Genomic DNA, 25,605 nt, shown 5'->3' on the forward strand with positions numbered 1-25,605 from the left:
ACAGGGCTTATGAGTAAACAATTTACAGATGTGCTTAAAGTGAATTCCAGATCTGTCACTTACTTATATGTAACCTTCAAAGTGGTTCTTGATCTCTCTGTGTCATAGGTTCTTTGTAAAATCAGAAAAATAGAAAATATGTTAATGTGCTGTTGTGAAGATTAAAATAAAATAATGCATTACAGCTCTTAGCATGATGTTTCATACATGGGAAGACAGTAAACGATAATTTATAGTATTGTTATTTTGCTATTGTTCATAGAATAGCTTAGCTTTACCTAGATATCCTGAGGAATTACAGTTCTATGTCTCAAGTAAGAATAAGAGCATCCTGTATCAATAGAAAATATTTTAAAAACTGCTTTCAAGAAATGTGGCTATAGATGGTGACACAGAGATTGTGTAAGGGTCTCCACAGTATTTTTGAACTGAAACTTATATGGGAGGGGGAGACTTTGGGCCTTATGATCTAGGAGTTTTCTTTCAATTCTAAAAGTGTCTTTCTAAATCCAAATAAATGTTCTAAGAGTTCTAGCTAAGATTTTATATTGACAAAATAAAACTTTTTAAAAGATAAGCTTAATTCTTAATTTGACTATATATTTCTTCAAGTTAAGAAATTAGAATAATACTAGTTGGTTTTCAAATCCTCACTGTTTAAAAATAGAAAAAGAAAAAGGGATTATTCCCATTAACACTCTTGTTTTTCTGGAAACTCTAGCTGATATGATTAGAAAACTAACTGAATCATTATAACTTGCTTACATGGAAATCCCAAGAAAATCAACTGAAAGCTATTGCAACTAATAAGAATTATTACAAGGGTAGAAGACACAGAAAATCTATAAAAATTAATGGATTCCTATATGGCAGTAATAAATAGATTACAAAATGAATATTTTATCTCATACAAAATGCAATGAAAATAGCAATTATTTAGAAATAAATTTAAAAAGGAATGTGCAAGGTTTACATGGAGACAATGATAAGATTTTTGGAAGAGCAAGAATGAACAACCAAATAGTTAAAAATAGATAATTTCCCATGGGGGAAGATAAAATGTTGAAAATATATAAATTTTACCCAAATTTATTTATAGCAGTAGTATATTCTCATCAAATCCTAATGGAACTTTATTGTGAACCTAAAAACAATTATCCTAAGGCTTATGAGGAAAATTAAAAATGTGATTATCCATGATCATTTTTAAAAGGACGGCTCTGAAGAGGGAGTATGTTGCAACTAAGATGGCCTCGAAATACTCTAAGTTCGTGAAGTCCTTGACTAAAACACTAAAAGAAATACAACAAAAGCCAAAGTAGGCAAATGGGACCTAATTAAACTTAAGAGCTTCTGCACAGCAAAAGAAACTATCCTTAGAGTGAACAGGCAACCAACAGAATGGAAAAAAAAAAATTTGCAATCTACCTATCTGACAAAGGGCTAATATCCAGAATCTACAAAGAACTTAAACAAATTTACAAGAAAAGAACGACCCTATCAAAAAGTGGGCAAAGGACATGAACAGACACTTTTCAAAAGAAGACATTTATGCAGCCAACAAACACTTGAAAAAAGGCTCATCATCACTGGCCATTAGAGAAATGCAAATCAAAACCACATTGAGATACCATCTCATGGCAGTTAGAGTGGTGATCATTAAAAAATCTGGAGAAAACAGATGCTAGAGAGGATGTGGAGAAATGGGAATGCTTTTACACGTTGGTGGGAGTGTAAATTAGTTCAGCCATTGTAGAAGACAGTCTGGTGATTCCTCGAGGATCTAGAACTAGAAATACCATTTGACCCAGCAACCCCATTACTGGGTATATACCCAAAGGATTATAAATCATTCAATTATAAAGATCCATGCACACATAAGTTCATTGTGGCACTGCTTACAATAGCAAAGACTTAGAACCAACCCAAATGCCCATCAATGATAGACTGGATAAAGAAAATGTGGCACATATACACCATGGAATACTATGCAGCCATAAAAAAGGATGAATTCATGTCCTTTGCAGGGACATGGATGAAGCTGGAAACCATCATTCTCAGCAAACTGACACAAGAACAGAAAACCAACACCACATGTTCTCTCTCCTAAGTGGGTATTGAACAATGAGAACACATGGATACAATGAGAGGAACATCACACACCAGAGCCTGCTAGGGGTGGTGGGACTAGGGGAGGGATAACAGGGGTTGGGGAATTGGGGAGGGATAGCAGGGGGTGGGGGGATTGGAGAGGGATAACATTAGGAGAAATACCTAATGTAGATGATGGGGGAATGGATGCAGCAAACCACCATGTCGTGTGTATAGCTATGTAATCCTGCATGAGCTGCACATGTACCCCAGAACTGAAAGTAAAAAACAAAACCTTACAACAACCAGGGGAGTCCTTAATAAAGAGGAGACTGCTAAATATCTTAAGAAATTGTATAGCATTTTTACTTATCCACCTACCACCCCCTATACCCTAGCTTGGTGGTGGCCATGCTCCTGGTGGTTTAGTTGCTAGTGCCAGAAAGATCAACATAGACCTTGTTACCAATAAACTGTGGTTGTACATTTTAACCTTTTTCACAGTTCTTTGAAATGCTGGCTTAGAGGCTTCCCTTTGTTTTACCCCACTTTGAATTCTGTCATGACTGGAGGCCTCCTGGACAGAATTTGTCAAAAGCACATAAGGGCATTATACAATGGACAGCCACCTGGAGAAAGGGGTGGAGAATGGGAGAAGCAGCAGACAGACAAAAAACCCAGGAATGAAGATGCCGAGGATCAAGATTCATGGAGAAATAAAGACTTTCATTAAAGGACTTCTGAATATATCAGGGAATCCAGAGAGCCATGTGCATGCTCTGCATAAGTGTTCAGAAAGATACAGGATAATTCAATGCTTCTATCTCTTGCCAATCTTTGGGCCCTACAGAAGCAGGATGGTAAGGGTTAAAACAGGGCTGTAGATGGTTTGGCTAATCATTGAATGCTACAGCTCAAAAATAATCTGCAAAGACTGCAGATGCCACTAAGTATTTTTCATCTTATTTTTGGTTCTAAACATTTAAGAAAATATCTCTCAAATGACTGGCGAACTGCTGAGACATAACAGTGACCATACATAAGAAGAAAGGCAATATTTGCAAAAGCATTTGGAAAAGCAAAAAAGAAATACTCTAAGCTCATAACAGCTAAAATAGTAAAACATTGTCCCAAGACTTGACAAAAAAAAAAAAAAAAAAGAAAAGAAATAGTAGAAGACACATCTTAAAGACCTAAGGATGTTTAAAAATTTAATATCGAGCAAAAGATATATTTTTCTTTCATTAAATATGTAATTATTTATAAATGATACTAAATCAAGTGGCTAACCATTTGGAAGGAAAAACGTTTAGATTATTATTTTTCTGTATTTAGTAGCCCAAAGTAATTTTATACAGAGAAAGATTTAAATGTAAACCTCAAATGATTCTGTCACTTTCAGGTGGAGGGACTCAAATATAATTCCAAGGAAATACTCATGGGTATGTATAAAGACTTACATTAGCTCTGAGGATTTTCTTTTGACTTATAATGACTGAAAACTTGAAAAAGTTTTAAATTTAACAATGAATGTTAGGTTTAGGTTAGGTTAAATATTCATACAGCAGAATATTATGCAACCAGAAAGAGAAAGAGAAAAAAGAAAGGAGGATGGAAGGAAGGGAACAGGAGACTAATATCCATATTTTAATAATTAATATTTGTAAGCTCATAATAATTATATATGTGTATTAGTCTGTTTTCACACTGCTATAAAGAACTGCCTTAGACTGGGTAATTTATAAAGGAAAGGGGTTTAATTGACTCAGTTCAGCATGGCTGGGGAGGCCTCAGGAAACTTACAATCATGGTGGAAGGTAAAGGGGAAGCAAGGCACTTTCTTCACAAGGCAGCAGGAAGAAGTGCCAATCAAAGGGGGAAAAGTCGCTTATAAAACTATCAGATCTTGTGAGAACTCAATCACTATCATGAGAAGAGCATGAGGGAAATTGTCCTCATGATCCGATTACCTCCACCTGGTCTGTGGACAGGTGGAAATTGCAGAGATTATCCAGGTTATAACTGAAGATGAAATTTGGGTGAGGACACAAAGCCTAACCATATCAATATGTGTGCATAACCAAATATACACACAAAGGCAATAAAAAAAATAAAATGTTGACAGTGATCCAGGTATTACAATTAACCTGCTTTCTTGTGCTTCTCTTCATTTTTTAATAAATAACATATGTTAATTTTTATTAAAAAGCACAAACTTATTCTAAATAGAATAGGTTATAGATGTTTTGTAGTCCTATTTGATGCACATTATTAACAAAATCATTCGTGTGCAATAGGCAAATTTTTATGAAGAGAAAATAATAATAAAATGACAATGTGGTCGTGTGATAAAGATTAAAAGTATTTTAGCTTTCTAAGTTCAAGACAAAAGGCCTAAGAAAAGATGGACTATCTCTTTTTAAATAGCTAGAGTGTTATTGTGCTAAATTGTCTTTATCAAAAGATGAAGCCTCCATTTCCAAAGAAGACTGGCCAGAGAGAAAAGTTCCAATAGTAGAAAGAGAAAGTATATCTTTATATCAGAGTGAATATGGAAGTTAATTGCTAAAGATGACTAATTATCATTTGATCAGTTGTAGGCACCAGTACTAACACTCAAAATATTTACTATGTAGGCTTTAATGTTAACTTGAAAACAAATAGCTAAACATGATGCATAATAGCTAGGAAAATAAGTAACATCATATTTCATAGGTTACATAAATTGTTCCAGTCCTTCATCTCTATTGCTACAAGGGATGGCCTTATAAAGCCATATTTTTATAGTGGAATCAATTCCATTTTGTCTTTCAATCCTTATGCTTGCATCATTATATTCATAGTGTCTAAATAAGTACCACTGATAGAGGGTATACACATGATCCTAAAGAGAAATATCGGTATTAAGTGAGGAGATATTCCTTATTTACCCTCGAAGGGAGAGACCACAGATAGTATCCATTTTCAAAGAGTGCTCAGGAATGAGGAAAGAAATCTGTTTCCCCAGGATTTTCATTACTAAAATTTGGGGCACAGTGCAGAAAATGCATTGCATTGGGCACTTCACAATTCTGATGTTTTACAGTAGCTACATAAATGCAAATTTAAGTAGAGGGCTGAATGTATCTTTATTAGCACTCTTTCAAAGATACAGAGGGATTTTGGCAGGAAAGGCATCTGTGCAACAGCATGAAGCTTTTACATTTCCACAAGTTCAAATTGATGGAAATATATTGACATGCTTGGCTTCTTTTTATTTCTTGTGAGGGAAATCCTCTCTGTCTTTCTCCCTCTTTTCCTTCCTCTCTCTATTTTTCTCTCCAAAGCCTTTATTCAGTTGATATTTTTGTTACCTAAAACTTATAACCTCCAAACTACAATCGACACATAGGTAACTCATGCTATTAAGATATTTGTAAGCTTTACTGAGGCGTTTATATAAGGTCTTTGAACAGCAGTCTAAGAGTGACCAGTAAAATAACTTTTAGTGGCTATGTAGTCAGCGATGTGGACAGAGTCAGCCTGGATTTCATTAATCTACTGGCCTTCCTTTTTAATGCTTATTTTTTAAATATTTTAGGAATAATTCAGCAAAGCATCATAGTTGTGTTTTATAGCTTTATGACCTGAGGCAAGGTAATATTTTTCTTCCAAGCCTCAATATCCTCCCTTGTAAAATGAGTTAATAATACTGTAATATAGTCTAATGTGGTATTGTATAGTACGGTTCACAGTATTTGCTGACAATTAGATAAGGCAATGCATGTAAAACTTTTAGAACATGGCTGGCACAAAATAAAGAGTTGGATAAACAATACGTATTACTTTGAAAGAAGTAGTGATAGGAATATGTAAAAACATTTTATTGCCATAAGTCAAGGTGGAGAATGTTTGTGATAATGTGCAGCAGAGAACTTGGAAGTCAAATGTGGGGGATGGATAACTTTAGGAAAGAAAATCATGCCATTCTTGATGATTATTATTCACTTGAATTAAGCACCCACTCTGTTCCAGGCATCAAGCAAAGCAATGCGCATTCATTTTTCCTGTTTCTCAGAACAACTTGTTATTAATGATGTAACCACTCATTGAAGTAAAATAGTTCACCAAATTAAACACTAGCAAACAGAAATGTCAAACTCTGATCTCACATCTTCTCAATACCAAATCCTATTTTACGCGCTCTAAACCTCACTATAATTGAGAAGTTGCTCAGGTAAAAACACACACCAGGAGACATGCAGGCTTTCTCACACTGGATTTGAATCAAGTTAGGGGCAGAAAGCCTGCCCTCCAATGGTCATAGAGCAGAACTGCATCATGGACAGGCTTCATGGAAAATGGTGGATCCTCTGATTTCAGGGCCGCAGGACTTAACTCTAATGCCGACCTAGAAATGTTGGTGGAGCAATGATCTTTAAAGAGGTGGAAACTAACTTTAAAAAATGGCAAATGGGTACACTTTAGGCAAACTACAAAGGAAAGATAAATAGGTTAATAGTGAGTAGGATTTTCAGGGCTTGAAGAATCAACTTGAGCGTGGTTTTACCATATTTGACCTCCACTGCACTTTTGTTCTTGGTCTGAAAAAAGATCAACTGGCCTTTCGACAGCCAAGAAACCTTTTGTGATAAAGCAGGGGTAAGTCCTGGGAGAGTCTGTAAGCAGAATTTTGTCAGAGTTGATCATTCTTACATGAAAATTAATTGTACCACTCATTGTTTATTGCTTGGTAGATTAAGACCCAGAAGTGGGTAAATGTTGCAGTGCTTTGAAGAGGTAACTAGCATAGGAGTCCCGAAGTTAGGGGCCAAGCCAGATTTCTCATCTGTTGAGTACTTTGGGGCTAGCCTTAGGCTGCTTAAGACCCCAGGCAGACATTTTTTTTTTTTTTTTGCAGCTCTTTCCATATGTGTAATTTGATTTAGCAAAGTAGATGTGTTAGGACTACTCACATAGCCCAACTTCCAATGATCCTAAGAAATAAATACTACAGAGGCTAAGGGAGGTAATTTGATTTTTCAAGGAGCCTGTGCAGTCCTAAGATGATCCGTAGAGGCAAAATTTCTAGAGTTGTTCAGGACATTTGGGAAATGCCATGTGGGGTCCAGGTGAGAAGGTGCCCTGAAGGGAAAATATGGGAATCAGAGACCCTTGCAGACTCCACTCAAGACAGTACCGCCAGTTCTCCCCCAGTATCCAAGGCAATCTGGAAAGTTTTGAGGAAAGGCAGTCAGAGTGCAAAGACCACTAGAGTGAATGCTTGGGGGTGGGGAATTTCCCTTTTCTGGGGCAAAGAATGTTACTGATCTACTTTAAAATGTTCTTAAGAGGAATAAATTAGAAAATCCTTGTGACTTACTTAGATATTTCCTTGGAGACCATCAGCAATCAATTGATGTTAGATAGCTAATGATATCCACCCAGTATTCACAAGCTGTGCCAACTAAACCAATCTTTATATACACTCCAGTCAGGTGACTGTATTTTTATTTTCATTGGTTTATAAGTAGGTAAGCATGATTCATGATATTTGGTATAATGCTCATAAAACTTTTTCTTCTAAATAACCATGACCCTGACCTTGGAATTTTGGAATTCCCATCTGAACCTCCTTCCCTTATTCCGAAGAGTAGGAAATAAAAAGGCAAGACATGAAAGTCAATAATTTTGTGCTGCTAAGAAGTAGATGGTTGCCAACAGAATGGGAAAAAATTTTTATAATCTATGCATCTGACAAAGGGCTAATAACCAGAATCTACAAATAACTTAAACAAATTTATAAGAAAAATCAACCCCATCAAAAAGTGGGCAAAGGATATGAACAGACACTTTTCAAAAGAAGGTAGTTATGCAGCCAACAAACGCATGGAAAAAAGCTCATCACTGGTCATTAGAGAAATGTAAATCAAAACCGCAACAAAATACCATCTCATGCAAGTTAGAATGACGATCATTAAAAAATCAGTAGACAACAGATACTAGAGAGGATGTGGAAAAATAGGAACACTTTTACACTGTTGGTGGGAGTGTAAATTAGTTCAGCCATTGCGGAAGACAGTCTGGCGATTCCTCAAGAATCTAGAACTAGAAATACCATTTGACCCAGCAATCCCATTATTGGGTATATGCCCAAAGGATCATAAAACATTAATGTATAAAGAAACATGCATACGTATGTTTATTGTGGTAATGTTTACAATAGCAAAGACTTGAAACCAACCCAAAGGCCCATTAATGATAGACTACATAAAGAAAATGTGGCATGTATACACCATGAAGTACTATGCAGCCATAAAAAGGATGAGTTCATGTCCTTTGCAGGGACATGGATGAAACTGGAAATCATCATTCTCAGCAAACTGACACAAAGCCAGAAAACCAAATACCACATGTTCTCACTCATAAGTGGGTGTTGAACAATGAGAACACATGGACACAGGGAGGGGAACATCATACATTGGGGCCTGTTGGGGGCCAAGGATGCTAGAGGGGAGAGAGCAGAGGGTGGGGAAGTTGGGGATGGATAGTATTAGGAGAAATACCTAATGTAGATGATGAGGAGATGGATGCAGCAAACTACCATGCCATGGGTATAGCTAAGTAACAAACCTGCATGATCTGCACATGTACCCCAGAACTTAAAGTATGATAACAGTAAAGAAGAAGCAGATGGTTGCATTTAGGTGGTCTAAAGTTACATAGTGGTGTTTGGCAAAACATATATCCCCTTTGCAGCTCAAGCCCTTTATTTTGAATAAATTGCTGTAAGTATAAATGAGTCTTTCACATTGTGATGGTGCACTCTCACATGGTTCTTTCTTGTCTTTGCAGATCCCCCAGATTAGTTACGCATCAACGGCACCCGAGCTAAGTGATGACCGGCGCTATGACTTCTTCTCTCGCGTGGTGCCGCCCGATTCCTTCCAAGCCCAGGCCATGGTAGACATTGTAAAGGCCCTTGGCTGGAATTATGTGTCTACTCTCGCATCCGAAGGAAGTTATGGAGAGAAAGGTGTGGAGTCCTTCACGCAGATTTCCAAAGAGGCAGGTAGGATGAGATTGTTCTGATCAAGTTGGCTCTCTTCACATGTCTGTGGCTTGTAGAGTTCTCTTCAGGCTTTATTGAATAAGCAGTACAGATTCACATTCCCAGAGTCCTGTGAAGTACACCTGTAATGTCTTCATTTGTAAGAATTGGGTTTTTTTTTTAAGAGATTTCGAAATTGAGAAACTGAGATCCCTTGAGTACTAATAGAATAAATGAAGAAATTACATACTAAAGTTAACATCTTACTTCTGCAAAATTGGTGATAGGGTGGATTCTAGCCTGTGTATGAAAACATGGGAAAATGTGGCTGGATGTGCTTCCCCCATGGAAACTTTTCTCTCTGCCTCTTTCCAAAATGGAGGGAATCATTTAGAATTATGTGAATGCAATCACAGTGCCGCTTTGATTCGAAGAAGACCTGGAATTCCTCTGAATGACTTGGCCAAAACAAAAGTAAATAAATTGTCCAGGCAGTAGAATGTATTTAGACAAACAGTCTTTCAAACTTCAGATTATTTTGAGACAGTTCTCTTTAGCAGCACTTGGAGAAGATTCTCTTATGTCTGTTTATTTAGCTCAGATTGGAAGTAATGGGTTCAAATATTTGGCCAGCTGCCTTCCACTGGGCAGATTTTTAAAAAGGAGACAAAATTCTCACACTTAGAAACTGACAATAGCTATTCAGGTTTCCCCATATGGATGTATTAGATATGGTAAATACATACAAATATGCATGCTTAGATATTCCCATACAGTTCTTATGTTAAAATTGCGTGCTCAGTGTTTGTAAGCATTTCATGCAATTTAAATTGTTATTTACCAGTACAGTTTACTGACCGTGAAAGCAAACAAACAAGCAAAGCAATAGAAAGAGAGTTCCATGTTATAAGGAAAGATGTCATAAATTCTGAAAATGTAGCTTCAAGTATTTGACTGTCAGACTACAGATATTCTCAGACGTATATAATGCTTCCAGACATGGATGATGCTAAAAGAAAGGAGCTACGGCTATTTTATAAATTCCATGTTTTGTTGTGCGCGTGACAGAGTCTTCCTCTGTCACTCAGGCTGGAGTACAGTGTTGTGATCTTGGCTCACTGCAACCTGTACCTCCCGGGTTCAAGCGATTCTCCTTCCTCAGCCTCCTGAGTAGCTGGAACTGCAGAAAAGAAGGCGAGGAAAAATGAGAGTTTTGTCTCATTTTTCAGAGTTTCTAAGTGTGAGAATTTTGTCTCATTTTTGTATTTTTAGTAGAGATGAGGTTTCACCATGTTGGCCAGGATGGTCTCCATTTCTTGACCTCATGATCCACCTGCCTTGGCCTCCCAAAGTGCTGGGATTACAGGAGTGAGCCACTGTGCCTGGCCAATCCCATGTTTTCAATTCAGTGCATCATTAGCTGTAATTTCAGAACTTCACAAGAGATCTGTGATATTCTCATACTCTTCCTTCTGACTTAACACAGCTGACTAGATAGCTTCTAATAATTGTCAAGTCTTGTCCTGACCAGCAATTCTAGGTTCAAATGCAGCACTCACAAAAATTTCTTTTGTTTTGTTGATTTGGTCTTACATTTCTAGTGTCTTCTCCCATAGCACTTATCACAGGTTAGTATAATTTTTTATTTGTTGGTTGGTTTTTTTCTATATAATCATCATGACTATAGAAGACCATGTCTGTCTCATTTTCTACTATGGCCCCAGGTGCTACATTCTTAAGGGAAAAATTTATGCAGTAACTCAGAAACTTTCTGATTAGGAAAGAAGTCTTAACTCTGGCCTCGTGGCATTCTGTGATTTATAGGACCCATTAACGGTTGACTTCATAAATCCCCAAAGAGGTATCTAATCATTTTTGATGACTATGTTTTTATTTCTTTCTTTGTTTTTCTGAATCCTATGTTGATCAAACTAAGGCTGGAGGCTGACTTTGAAAAATATCTAAAATATCAGGATAGAATAAAATAGATAAAATATGATGAAAATATGGGTAAAATAATAAGGCAAAGCTTAGATATAAAGGACAGATGCCATTTTGCACTATATAATTGTTAAAAGTGATCCTCAAATTTTACACTAAACTTTTATGTCTTTATTTTATTTTTTATATATATTTTATTGCATTTTACGTTCTGGGGTACATGTAAAGAACATGCAGGATTGTTGCATAGGTACATACATGGCAATGTGGTTTGCAACCTCCATCCCCATCACCTATATCTGGCATTTCTCCCCATGTTATCCCTCCCCAACTCCCCACCCCCCACTGTCTCTCCGCTAGTCTGCCCCCACAGACCTCCGTGTGTGATGCTCCCCTCCCTGTGTCCATGTGTTCTCATGGTTCAACACCTGCCTATGAGTGAGAACATGCAGTGCTTGATTCTCTGTTCCTGTGTCAGTTTGCTGAGAATGATGGTTTCCAGGTTCATCCATGTCTTTTAACTGGATGAAGCGAAGGCAAAACAGTGCTCATTCTGTTACAAGATTTACAGTGTTCATGAGGTAAAAATCGAGTTGATGATTCTGTAAAGTACAGCTTTCCTTGCCTTGGGATGAAGAAAAATGTTTGCTCTGGGTCTGTATAAAAAACTATATTCTATAGACTGGTCAATGGTGACTTTCATATGGTTATTTATTCCTGGTGTCATTTGGTAGAAACTTAAGACATTAATATCTGAGTTTGCTATTACATATAATGACTCTGCAAAAAGGAAAAGCTGTTATATGATCTGACCTCTCCAGCTTATATTTTTGGCTAATCCTACGCCAACTAAAAAATAAGAATTCTATCAGTGGCAGCCACTTTGAATGTAATCTTCCCATCCTAGAGCCTTTCCCCTTGAGGATGGGAGTAGCTAAAAAGCCAGCTGGTGCTGCAGAAATGCAACGAAACAGTGAACATTTAAGTGATGCCTTTAAGATTAATACCTTTTCAAGGTATTAATAATAAGTATTATGGTATTTGGTATGTATTTATAATAAGCATTTAATAAGTACTCTTTTGTACATATTATAGCATTTGATATGTTTGATAATAAGTTTAATAAGTATTATATGTATTATGGTATTTGGTACATACTTATAAGATTCATCAGAACTATATCACATGTGCAAGTGATTTAGATGCATTAACATATATGCTTAGCAAACATCCCTTCTTTTAGAGGAAAGAAGGAGAGGAAATTAGTTTAAATGGTGTGGAGTAAGTCTGCTCAGTTTTGGCATGGCCTAGAGAAAACATGAACTACATTCAGTGAGTTTCATTTCTGTGGGCCTCTTATGATGCCTGTATCTTGCTGCTGCAAAGCTGATTCTGGTATTTAAAGACACACATCCCTTGACCTCTAAAAATAATCCATCTCCTTCCTCTGATATTCAATTGAAGAAAAAATTGAACATGAAAATAAAAGAAAAACTTATCTATTGGAATTTCTGGGCAGTATACATGGTTAGGGAATTCTCCAGGGTAATTTTAAATGTTCACTTTTTCTTTACCTGCAGTCTCAAAAAACCCTCAAAAAAGTTACAAACCCACTGTGTATGGGTAGGTGAGGTGACGTGGCACAAACGTAAGTAAGCATACCGGTTATGGTGTCAGAAAAATTGGATTTGAATAATGGACTCCAGCATTTTCTATTTTAACAATTTTGACACATGATTTAACTTTTCAAGCCTGAACTTCCTCACAGAAAGAATGAAATTAATGATTTCTGCTTCACCAGTTTGGTGGAATATATAAAATGATGCATGAGGAAGCATTTAATACCAAATAATATCTGATTACAGTGCATCACACTGGGTCCCTATATATAAGTAGAGTTGGTTGAATCTGAAAACTTTGAAAGTAACTTGAGTAATAGATGTTATCCGCCTTGAGTTGTAATTAGAGGGTTATTTTTAAGCTGTGGTTATTCTTATTAACATGCTCCTACCATGTAAGATGGATAAGAAGAAAAGGAAGTGAGCTATTTGTATTGTCCTATGTTTGTAGAATATGTGTATGTATATATGTGTGTGTGAGAGAGAGAGACAGAGAGCAAGAGTGAGAGAGAGAGAGAGAGAAAAAAAGAGAGAAAGGGTGCATAGACTCAATGACGTTGTTTCTGTGTCCCACTGGTAGCTTGGAAGGATTTATCTGCATTCTTTCTGAACAGCTTGACTTTGAAGATTGTGATTCTTTTCCTCCTCACCCTTTTAGAATGCTTTAGCTTCAAAATTTATTTTAGACTTAAATCCTGAGGGAGAGGCTACTTTTACACCAGAGCCTAAAGCGTCTCCACCACGTACACAGTCACAGTGCACGGATGAGTGCCTCTTCATTATTTTCTGATAGAACAAATCAAGACAATGATGTCAGAGAAAAGAAGGCATCCTTTAACAGAGGCCATGTAATTGGTTTAAAACATGGAAGTCTAGGCACATTCTCTCTAAGCTGTCAAAGAAAACCTCAATAATTATTCTTTCAAGTATAGTCCTGGCAGATTTAAATATGCATGGATGCTGTTCCTAGTTGAACTTTCAAAGAGAACTGTAACATGATTTTCTCAGATGATGAGAGCTTGTAAAATAGTTATATTTGCATAAATTGCCCTATTTATTTGAATGAATGCACATGCAATAGCAACAAAGACAATTTATTTCTTAATATTGCAGGGAGTGAGAGAAAATCCACTCTCAATGTGCTTTAAAATTCAGGTAGACATAAATGACCTAAATTAGACATTAAAAACTTCTTTAAGTGAGGGTCAAGGTAAATCTCTGTGATAGCATGTGGCATTAATAAGTTCCAGATCCTTTTAACCAAATCTGATTCAAGCTCTATAAGACTAAGGACTACATATATGACTTTTACTCAGGAAAATCTCATAGACACTGCTTCACAATACAGCACAAATAATAACATTTGTTACTGCTATGCTACCATCATACATGTCGACTTCTCAAAGCTTAACAAGAATTATCCTTTTGGTGTTTCACGGTGATCACTTAACATAGTTGTATTTCAATTGTTCTTATAAAGTAGTTATTATTATTCAGATAAACTCTAGAATTTGTTTTTAATGAATATTTCATCATAATCTAGAATATTCTTTCCTAGAATACTTAGAGGAAGATTTGATTAACTGTTATTAACTATTATTTAGCCTTCAGTTTTTAGACCTCAAGCGCTACTAAAAATACAAAAAACTTAGCCAGGCATAGTGGCACATGCCTGTAATTCCAGCTACTGGGGAGGCTGAGGCAGGAGAACAGCTTAAACCCAGGAAGCGGAGGCTGCAGTGAGCCAAGATTGTGCCACTGCACTCCATCCAGCCTGAGCAACAGAGCAAGACTCCATCTAAAAAAAAAAAAAAAAAAAAAAACAGAGCTAGATGGATTTGCTTACTATGGGATTTTGCCTACTATGGAATTTTGGAGCACTCTATGCTCTCCTTCACAGTTGCAGTCTTCTATCTTGTTGTGTGCATTGCCCTTCGCCAGTCTATGCAACTTACTGTAAGCTTCAGGAGAGCAAGGACATTGTCCTGTGTTTCTATTATCTAAGATAATTATTAGTACATAGAAGGCATTCAATGCTTATTTCTTAATGGTAGGAAGAATTGTATTTTTCCCCTTTGCTCTTAAGGAACAAAGGAAACATGTAGAGAAAGACCTTACAATGTGTAATTTTGCTAGAAGGCCATAAAATATTATATCCCAGGTCTATTTTCTGTGGTTTATCACAGTTGCTTTCACTCTGAATCTACACCATTATTTCCTCTCAACATTCCTATATAAAACTGACAGCACCATGGTGCAACCAGGCTGTAATTCCTAACACCACCAACTATATTGAATTCAAGCATTCTGTTTTCTTTTCCTTTCTAGGTCATGGTGATTATGGAAAACTGACACATTTTAAAAACTAGGTGGATTGTTTTCCTAATGAGGTTTTTGATGGTTCCAGCTTAAATGTAGATATTAAACATTTGATAATTCAATTTTAAGACACAAAATTACATTCTTATAATGTCATTTATCTTTAGTTATATTTAAAATATGAACAGATACTTTTCAAAAGAAGACATTTATACAGTCAACAAACCTGAAAAAAAGCTCATCATCACTTGTCATTAGAGAAATGCAAATCAAAGCCACATTGAGATACCATCTCATGCCAATTAGAATGGCAATCGATAAAAAATCAGGAGACAACAGATGATGGAGAGGATGTGGAGAAACAGGAATGCTTTTACTGTTGGTGAGAGTGTAAATTAGTTCAACCATTGTGGAAGACAGTGTGGAGATTCCTCAAGGATTTAGAACTGGAAATACCATTTGACCCAGCAATCCCATTACTGGTTGTATATCCAAAGGATTATAAATCATTATATTATAAAGACACATGCACACATATGTTTATTGAAGCACTATTCACAATAGCAAAGACTTGGAACCAACCCAAATGCCAATAAGCGATAGACTGGATAAAGAAAATATGGCACATTATATACATGGAATACTATGCAGCCATAGAAAAGAATGAGTTCATGTCCTTTGAAGGGACATGGATGAAGCTGGAAACCATTATTGTCAGCAATCTAACACAAGAACAGAAAACCAAGCACTGCATGTTCTCACTCATAAGTGAGTCTTGAACGATGAGAGCACATGAACACAGAGAGGGAAACATCATACGCTAGGGCGTGCAGAATAGGGGACTAGGGGAGGGATAGCAGGGGGTGGGGGTTTGGGGAGTGATAGCATTAGGAGAAATACCTAATGTAGCTGAGGGGGTGATGGATGCAGCAAACCATCACCATGGCATGTGTATACCTATGTAACAAACCTGCATGATCTGCACATGTACCCCAGATCTTAAAGTATAATTAACAATTTTAAAAAATAAAATTAACTGTAAGTTCTTTAAGAAAGACTTTGCATTTTATTTGTTTTGGGATCCTCAGTGGTTAGCATAACATTTTAGCTGTTAACTTATGCTTTGCTTGTTAGCACCTCTTGAGTATGTCCCCTCCTCCCATCATGAGAAGGACCTCTGAGATCCACTTTATTCACCTTGATTTATAGCTGTCACCCATTCTTCCAGAATAATCCCTCCAACATAGTATCCGTTCAGCTTTTTAGATAATCTTTCTCAAACACAAATGAAGTCATTTCAGTCTCTGTTCCTTGTTTCCCCTTCCAGAGGATCAAGAAAAAGATGTTTAGCGTGAAACATGAGGTCCTTCATGACTTGGCATCTGCTTTAATCTCCAGTCTCATTCCCATATTTATCCTTTTTTCATATTCACCTTTAGCCCCCATACATGCACTCCTTACCCTACTGTACTCGATCTTCGGTGTGTTTGTGGATATCCTTTGCCTTTGCAGAGGCTCTGCTTTCTTTCTGGACTACCAGCTAACTTTATTTTTTCAAAACATGACACCTTACAGAAAGCTATCTCTTGCACAGTCTTTCTCTTTTTGAAATTCATGGTCCTCTTTTGTATTGTGATGTACACATTCATCTTTTTAAAAGCACAACATTTTTACATCTATTCCAATTAATAAATTAACACAGAATCAATGACAGTGTAAATTTGGATGAAAGAAAAGCTTTTGCATTACTGTAGAGCTAAAAAAAAAAAAAAACCACAAAAACAAAAAACAAACAAACAAACAAACAAAAAAAAAAAACCAAGCCAGATATTCATGTTCCTTGCTTCCCTTGAAGCTAGTTGTTAATTCAGTCTTAGCTAATCAGACATATCTATCATGAATGAAATAAGATCTAGGGACACAAAAAGACTGGGGTGATGGAAAACCCATTTCATTGACAGTAACAACAGTAGCAGTAAGTTCCATTTGTCACGGATAGATGTGGTATCCAGAGTCTGATGGCTGCAGTACAACAGTCTCCAGCCTCTCTTCTAGGAGAAATTATAGCAGTGCCCAGTCAGGTGGGTTCTGTGGATTTTATTTATTTATTTATTTTGGCTTCGATTCTGGCAACTGAGCCCCCTTTGTTTCTGCTTATTTTCTGATTTTGTTTCCCTGGCCTTCTGAGGGAATATGTTTATTATCCCTCATAATTTAAATTATTTTTCCACTTAATCTAGACAGAATTGACTTCTGTTGTTTGCCTTCAGTGTTCATTAATATAACCAGGGGTGTCTCTTTATGAATTCCATAATACCCTATTTAAATTGCTTCGCGGACTTTGTTGCATTTCATTGTAATCATCTGCCTAGTTACCCTCTCCCATTAGAGAGTAAAATTCTTGAGGCTATCCTGTATGTTGCATTTGACATTCAACACTTGATACCCAAAGCAGTGCCTAACACAGACTAGGTTCAATAAATGCGTGTTGAATTTAAAAATAATATGTTAGTGATACAAGTGTTGATGTCTTTGAAGCTATGTGAGTACAGTAAAGCTGTTGAAAGTTTTTCTAAATTGAATTTTCTGAAATGATCATTGATCTGCTCTGATTAATTTTATAGGAGGGAAAAATGGGATAGGAAATCTGATGGTAGGACTTGCATTTATGCAATATGTATTTTGAATACCTTCTTTTTGGTAGGTATTATTTCAGTATAATATTGACAAATAATAATTATATTAGTAACAACAATAGGACAAAAAAAACCCTCTGTCTTCAAAGAGTAGAAATATAGAATTAGAGCAATGAACACAGCCTGGTTAGGGCATACTACAAAGAAGACTCTGAAAGAAGGTAGATCTTAACTAAGTCCCAAAGGTAAGTAGATGTTAACCAGACAAAGCTATCCTAAAGAGTTTTGTAGATGACATGCAATGAAGAGAGAACCATGTTAAAAGTCCAAAATAAAGTTGCTTGATATTATTTGAATACTTGAATATTATAAGAGAAATACTATTGCTTTGAAAAATTGTGTGACTTTTGAATTAATAGGATAAAAAATTTTTTTCCAATCAATGTGATAATCATTCCAAAAAATTTTTTGGCTTTTGAACAAAGAACATCGGGTTCTGGCTCTAATGCCTCAATAACTCACTGGGAGCTAGCATATTCTTTCTCTGGGTTGGAAAGTCATCACATATTAATTGGGAAAACTAGTCTTTCTTGGGTCAGACAATTCTCAGATGTGTATCTTCCTAATTACAAAGGATGGGTTTCTCCCAGGCTGTGGATTGTCATTGTTGCTGTCGGCTAGAAATACATGGTGACAGAGCATTTTTGCTGCATGAGAAAATAGGCAGTGAAAAATCATATCTCAGCAATTCCTTCTCATTTCTTCTGCCTGCCATTGTTGCACTTGATAAATTCTAGGGGATTCGAAAGGAGCTGAAGGTGAAGTGAACTCTTCCTTTGCTTGCCTATTTAGAAATGGCTGCCACAGGATGCCTGTGCTAAGGAGAAAAAGGTGATTGGATTCTGGCAGGGTGGTTATAGATGCAGCGTAAAGAAACATAGCTCATGTTTACATAGAGGGGTAGAGGTTTAAATATGGAGAATTTTATTGAGCAATGGAATTTCCTGATTAATACGCTGAGAGGAAAGAGCATTATTGTTCTGTGACAGCTTACATTGGGGAGTAGCCACACTTTTGTAATAATAGTATAATCAGTAAACTTTAGGAGCAAAACATTTAGTCTTCCCTATTTAACAAACCTACATTCAGCCTTCAAGGTGAAGCTTTTTCTTCCTAGTCTTCACAAAAATGTTCCTTGAAAGAGATTCCTACTTCTGTATCTCATAGGTTTTGATAGGTGTCAGCAAGAGAGAGAAATTTCAGTAGAAAAATTTTATATGTATATTGGAAGGATATTCATTAGTTTATAGTATGGGAGGAAAGTACCAAGAAAAAGTTTCAAGGATAGCCAGCTCTAGGGTAGCTAAACATGTCAGAGTAGCAAGTTACCTAAATGATTAGTGTCATTGCTAAACCCTACCATATTCAATATGTCCTCCATTCATATCATGGTGGAGGACCATTCATATCAAATTTCAATATCTCATGAGAAAAAGTGAACTAGTGACTCATGGCACTTGCCTATGTTTGGGTTGTGAAAAAATAGGACACACTGATTTTGAGTCTCTCCAAGGTCATACAAAATAGGGAAAATGTATTTCCCAATGTAATTTCAGTGTTGTAACCAAAAACGGGGTAGTCACAGTGTGAAAAACATGCTATCTTTTTGGTTGTCCTTACCAAAGTTTCCCCACTGTTCCACCCCCACCCCTGGAATAGACAGGTAAAAAGGAATGAGCTTGAATTGTGGCCACACACACAAAATGCAGTATTCATTAAAACAGAGGCACAAAAATGGGCATTGGAATTAGTCACATGGAGAGTTCTGAAAAACAAGTCGATACTCCAAGAAACATTAAATTAATAAATGGTTGCTTGCAAAATATCTATTTATTGGACTTCAACTGCTTCCTATATTGTTTTGTATTTTGAACAACCTGATATGTATAAATGCAGCCTCTTTGAGACCTGCACAAAGGGATCTGCTTTCCTTTAATTTGGCAAATGGATACCTGCTGTTAAATTTTTCAAGAGATTATAGAAAATTCTACAAAGCTCCACATCAATTTCATTAGCACTTTTAGTCAAACTGAAGGGGAGCAGATGATAAACATATCTGACAGTAATAGCAGCCATCCCAAACACACTGCATTGACTGACTTTGAAATACTTTGACCTTATGTAGCTCCAAATTTGTCTATTCCCAATTATTCATAATGTCCGTTACTCTTTTGCCCAGAGGACTTAAAAGCGAGCACTTAAACCATATTGTCAGTAATTACTGGACAGTATTATTCCAATGCATTACCATTTTGCAGTTGGCATTAGTTGTCAAACAAGCTCTTGTTTAAATAGGCAATTGTCAAGTATCATTACACTCTAAAAGCAATGATATTAGGGTGTGCCTTGGGAGACTAGTGTGTAGGTTGTGAGAAGACAGAAGAGCCACAGAAGTTTCTAGTAGGATACCAAGTATTAGTTGTGAAACATAAATCACGGGGGTAGAGTCACAATCACAGGATGGTAAGTATGGGGGGAAAGCCATGGGGCAGAGTACAGTCAGGAGAGGATGGCTCTGGTAATCAACTGCGTTATGTGTTTTCTTTAGATTTTAATATTATCTAGAATATCCCTTTAATATTACTGAACAAAAGTTTCCATTTCCTCATGCAATATGGGTAAAGTTAGATGGAGCTTATTTTCTCTGAACAAATTCACTCAGCCTAAGATGACTGCATTCAGGTAGAGTAATGGCTTTGGGTGGTAACCGGATCAATAACATAGTTCTGTTGAGCTGTCTGAGTCCTACTTTGACTGGCTTTTGACTGATAATTATTATTTGCTCCTTGGCTATGTTCACTTCCTTCACAGGGAGAATGCATTCCCATATCTATTATGTGAAAACATAAAAACTTGTTTACAGTTGACTGTGTACAAAAAACAACTTCAGCCTTGAAGTCAGCCTCCTAAGTGTAAACTGCATGGATTAGTTCACAGTGAAATAATGAGGACCTGCCTTTTTATACCATTTCCTTGTCTTATGCTCCAGAAGGGAGGAAGTGGTACCATGTATCACGACAATAAAAGTTCTAGTTATTTTGGAAGTTCTTTTTAATCTGTGTGAGATTTTTTAAATAGCTGTTTTTACTTGTTTAGTCTTTATAGGATATTCAAATCACCTTTTCAAAACATTTTTGAGAATTAGCCTCTCCCCGAAAAGTGTAAGTGAGATAGACCAACATGGGGTACTTAAGTGGAAAAAAAAAATCAGACTTCTTTGAAAGATTATTAGGCAATGCAAAAAAATTGAGGAAGATGTAAGGAATCAGGAAGCTCAGAATGGACAGGAAAAGAGGCTACTGTAGTGACCCAAACCAGAAGATGATGGACTGTGTCTTCAGGGCACCACCAGAGGGATGAGTCAGCTCCAGCTCCACTGAGACCTTCAGTTCTGGGCTTTAAACTCAGCAAAAGTAAGAAAGCACCCCATTGTCTGCTATTGATCATTTGGTCATCCCTTGGCTACAGGAACATGGGATGGTTGACTGACAATTTCGTAAGATGTTTATTGTGGCTATCGCAGGATAAATATAGGATCTTGATACTCAAAGGGTAAATAGTAAGGGAGACATGATAAACATACTGGATGAAGTGTGATAAAATAGATTTTCTTCCCTGTTCTTGTAGTACACATTTGGGAAAAAAAATTAATAGTGATATAATTTTTTCTAGTTAAAGTAGTTCTGTTAAAATTTTCAAATTTGAAAGGAAGGGTTTTTTTCTTTTTTTCTTTTTCCTCTAAATAGATCTTCAAAAGAAACCATCACAACTTTAACTACATGTAGCGGATTTTTCAAACTACTAGGTTTCTAAAAAGATAGAAAATGTAATTTTCCAAGATTTACATTTGTGATATGGTTGAGAGTAATCCATTAGCTCTAACCCAATGCATGACTTGGGATACAAGGAATGAGTAGGGGGATGTTTTGTTTCTGCTACTGGAAAATCCCACAGTTTCTGAGCCCTCAGTGATTAAGGGTCAACAGAAGCTTTTTTTTTTTTTTTTTTTTTGCATGATAAGAATGGCTTTTGCTTCTTTGTGCTAGACAGTTTGTATAAAGAAATGCTACTTTATTTATTATTATTTTTTTACAATCCGCAAATTCCCCCAAACAACCTGTGGATTTTTGATAATGGAAGTAAACAAACATTCTTTGAAATGTAGAAGAGGCAGAAGACAGACCTTGTTCCTGCATTCTTCCCTGCAGGGACATGGATTTAACAAGGTAGCTGAACAATCTGTGCTGAAGCCCAGGAGAACCAAGATTCCTTGAGAAAGAAAATGACAGGGGCTCATTGCATGCTGGGATAAGGATAAGAATCTCCTGGTGGTGCTTGCCATGCAGTCTAATGAAAACTCTTTTCAAAAACTGTGTGGGAGAGCATTGCAGAAAGAAAAGTTCTTAGTAAAACTAGCTTTATAGAGCCTGCCATTTGCTGTTCAGTTGGGAAAATGCAAACTGTAGGAAGAGGAGTTATTTAACACACATCTGCATTATTTTCTGAGATGTGAGTAGGTAAAAGAATGCAAAGGATAGAACTGAAATGTAAACTTACGTAAGGATTAATATTCTGTCATAACAAGTAAGCTAACACAGAGAAAGAGGATTGAAGACCTCTGCTTTAAATGTCTTCCCTCCTCTCTCAGCTTCTGTTTGGCCATTTAGTTATTTTTCCTTTGTCTTTTATTTTTTTCTGGACAGGATAGTCTATACCCAACAAATTTTGCATCTCTACAGGCTTGTAGTTAAGCAGTTTCCTCTGCTTAGACATCCCCTCTGAAACACAAATCCCTGGTAAACCCTCCCCTTAGTGAAGTTTCTCTAATATGTCCTCTTCTCCTCACTCTCTGTAGTGTTCCTGCCATCAATGCATATATGCATGGCCACATATTTAATTTTGTCACTGTTATATGAAAGATTATACACTCCTTCAGAGTAACTACAGATATTAAAAATAGGGAAGATGAACTAAATATTATTGGGCATCTCTCCCAGTCCAGGTGCCAATCAAAGCTTATAACACAGTCCCATGGAAATATTAAATACTAAATAAACATTTGTTGATTCAGTAAAATTCTGGCATCTCCAGTCCATAAATCTACTTGCCTTTTTAATTTAAACTTTATTGTAAATCTTACCTCTCTAGAGAGTCTTTTATCCTACTTGTGTTATATTCGAGACAAACTGCTATGGTAATCTGGTAGAGAAACATATATTCCCTCATTCCTTAAAGGTAGTTTAGCTACAAGGTTTTGACAGATTACAAAATGTACATAATGTTAATGCTAGGTTTCAGATTGCAATAGTAGTTGTTTTCTTGTTGTCAGTGCTGTTGAGTTTAAGTAAGATCTAATGTAATTATGTTTTAAAATTGAAGCTTGCACTAATTCCACCCATATAGTAAAGGATTTTTTTAAATGTATTCAATACATGAAGTAGATTTTTATAGATTAGTTATGTGTGTGTGAGAAAAAGTGACATTAAAATAGAGAGATGAGACATTGTTTAAACCAAAACATTAAAGAAATGTTGATTTTATTGAATTGAGAGATGAATAATGAGTATTTTCCCCTAAATTATAAGGAACTATGTTAACATGAAATACAATAAAACACTAAGATTCAGGTGAAATGTATTTTCTGTAGGACAGGAATATTACCTGGCTCAACATCAATTTGCTTTATTTAGCGTTTGCAGCATTCAAGGACTAAGTTCATCAGACAGGAAACAGGGCTGAGACTAACTTCCTTATTCTTATTTTCCCCCAGAGTGAAAGGGATGAGTCTGGGAGGGACATCAAGCTTCATTCTATGTTTTATGGAGAAAGACAGAGATTACTAGCAGGAGATGGATAGATGTTTAATACCTGTTATTCATTCTTCCCACCTTCCCTCTCTTTCATTTTTCATTCCATTTTCATCATCTCTCTAAACATCGGCCGAACACCTGAATATGTCTATTTCCTAATGGTTGGTAGCATAATTGGAAGCCAGATATACCTAGGTTTAAATACTAGATCTACTCACATTAGAAATGTGTGAGTCACTTACCCAAATCATTTCTATTTTCTTGTTTATACTACAGAAATAAAACTAGTTTTTGAGAAATAAGTGAGATATTAATGCATGCAAATTCTTAGCATAGTACTCGTCATGGATTAAATCTATAAACATTAGCTACTGTGATGATTATTATAATGATTAATATTACCCTAATTATGTGAATATATTAGTAACAATATTAATGGTTCTTCCTTGCTCATTATTTCTATTATTCATTTATTCAACAAATATCTGTTCAGTGCCTAATGGTGTCAAGCACTATTCTAGATCCTGTGGCTGAGCAAGATAGACCTAGGCCTTGCCTGTGAATTCAGGTGAGATGAACAGAGTAAACAACCATATGGTTGTGTTTTTTAATATATACCTTAAGTTTTGGGGTACATATGCAGAACGTGCAGGTTTGTTACATAGTTATACACATGCCATGGTGGTTTGCTGCATCCATCCCCCATCATCTACATTGGGTATTTCTCCTAATGCTATCTCACCTCTAGCCGCTCACCCCCTGACAGACCCCAGTATTTGAGGTGCCCCTCCCTGTGTCCATGTATTCTCATTGTTCAACTCCCACTTGTAAGTGAGAACATGCAGTATTTGTTTTTCTGTTCTTATGTTAATTTGCTGAGGATGATGGTTTCCACGTCCTTTCAAAGGACATGGACTCATCCTTTTTTATGGCTGTATAGTATTCCATGGTGTATATGTGCCACATTTTCTTTATGTAGTCTATCATTGATGGGCATTTGGATTGGTTCCAAATCTTTGCTAACAAATAACCATATAGTTTTAGGTACATATCTGTGCCCAATAAAGACATTTCATTTATGTTGCTTACATTATACTGGCAGATCTAGATGGCTTAGAAACAGGGTGAATGGAACTGAGATGGCAACAAGCATTTGATGATATGGCCAATGTAATGCCAGTAGAGCTTGCTAATTACTTGGCTGCAGAGGTTGAAGGAGATGCGTAGATTAAGGTTGGAAACAACGAATTGGATGGTGATGATTGTTACTAATGAGCAGATTTGAAGAATCCGGTAGGGATCAAGAGTCCTATTTTAGACTTGTAAAGCTTGAAATGCCTATAGTATATCCAAGTGAATCAGTTGAGTAGGTAGTTAGATGTGTAAATCTAGAGTTAAGAGGGGAAGTCCACAATAGAGACCTAAATTTGAGATCTGTGACATAAATGCTGTGAGATGGGATGCAGTCACTTCATTGGAGAAGATTCCCGGGGACTGAGCGAACAGAGCATGTCAAATTCGCAAGTTGGTGATAGATCTAGTAAGATGAACTAAGGCGTGCCTGAAGAGGTAGAAAGAAAACCAGGAGTTAAGGCGTCCCAGAGACCAGGTAAAAAAGTGTTTAAAAGAGCAAGGAAGATGAAAGTCCAGTGAGGCCTGAGAACTAATTATTGAGTTTTGCAACATGAAGATGATCAGTGGCTTTGAAAGATGATTTTAGGTGGAATATCAAGACCAAAACCTCAGTAGAATAGGCTTAAGAAAGCATGGGAGGTGAGATATTGGGCATAGTGAATAGATAATTTAATAGGAGAAATACTAATAGAGATAAGAGAAATAGAACTGTCAAGAGGTGTGAGGGGTTTAAAAAGGCAATTTGGGGATGTTTGTTTTTACATCTACTTCCTATTCTCCCATTACTCTCATTTTTCATCTTCTCACTCTCCTAATTTTTCTTTTCTTTTCCTCTTTCTTTCTTTTCCTCTTTCTTTCTTTCTTTCTTTCTTTCTTTCTTTCTTTCTTTCTTTCTTTCTTTCTTTCTTTCTTTCTTTCCCTTTCTTCCTTCCTTCCTTCCTTCCTTCCTTCCTTCCTTCCTTCCC

At 36.4% G+C, this 25,605-nt stretch overlaps 1 protein-coding gene across 4 annotated transcripts in view; it reads left to right on the plus strand.

Moving 5' to 3' along the window:
* The window catches only part of GRM7 (glutamate metabotropic receptor 7), an 878,927-nt gene that overhangs the window by 256,512 nt on the left and 596,810 nt on the right, over nucleotides 1-25,605 (plus strand). For all 4 annotated transcript variants that reach the window (XM_032289679.1, XM_032289680.1, XM_032289681.1 and 1 more), the window contains exon 2: nucleotides 8,926-9,142. In XM_032289679.1, the coding sequence (XP_032145570.1) occupies nucleotides 8,926-9,142 (217 nt within the window). The remainder of the gene's footprint in view (nucleotides 1-8,925; nucleotides 9,143-25,605) is intronic.

Source organism: Sapajus apella, unplaced genomic scaffold (genome assembly GCF_009761245.1).
Source record: "Sapajus apella isolate SASKATOON/1434 unplaced genomic scaffold, GSC_monkey_1.0 scaffold23, whole genome shotgun sequence".
Classification (NCBI taxonomy): domain Eukaryota; kingdom Metazoa; phylum Chordata; class Mammalia; order Primates; family Cebidae; genus Sapajus; species Sapajus apella.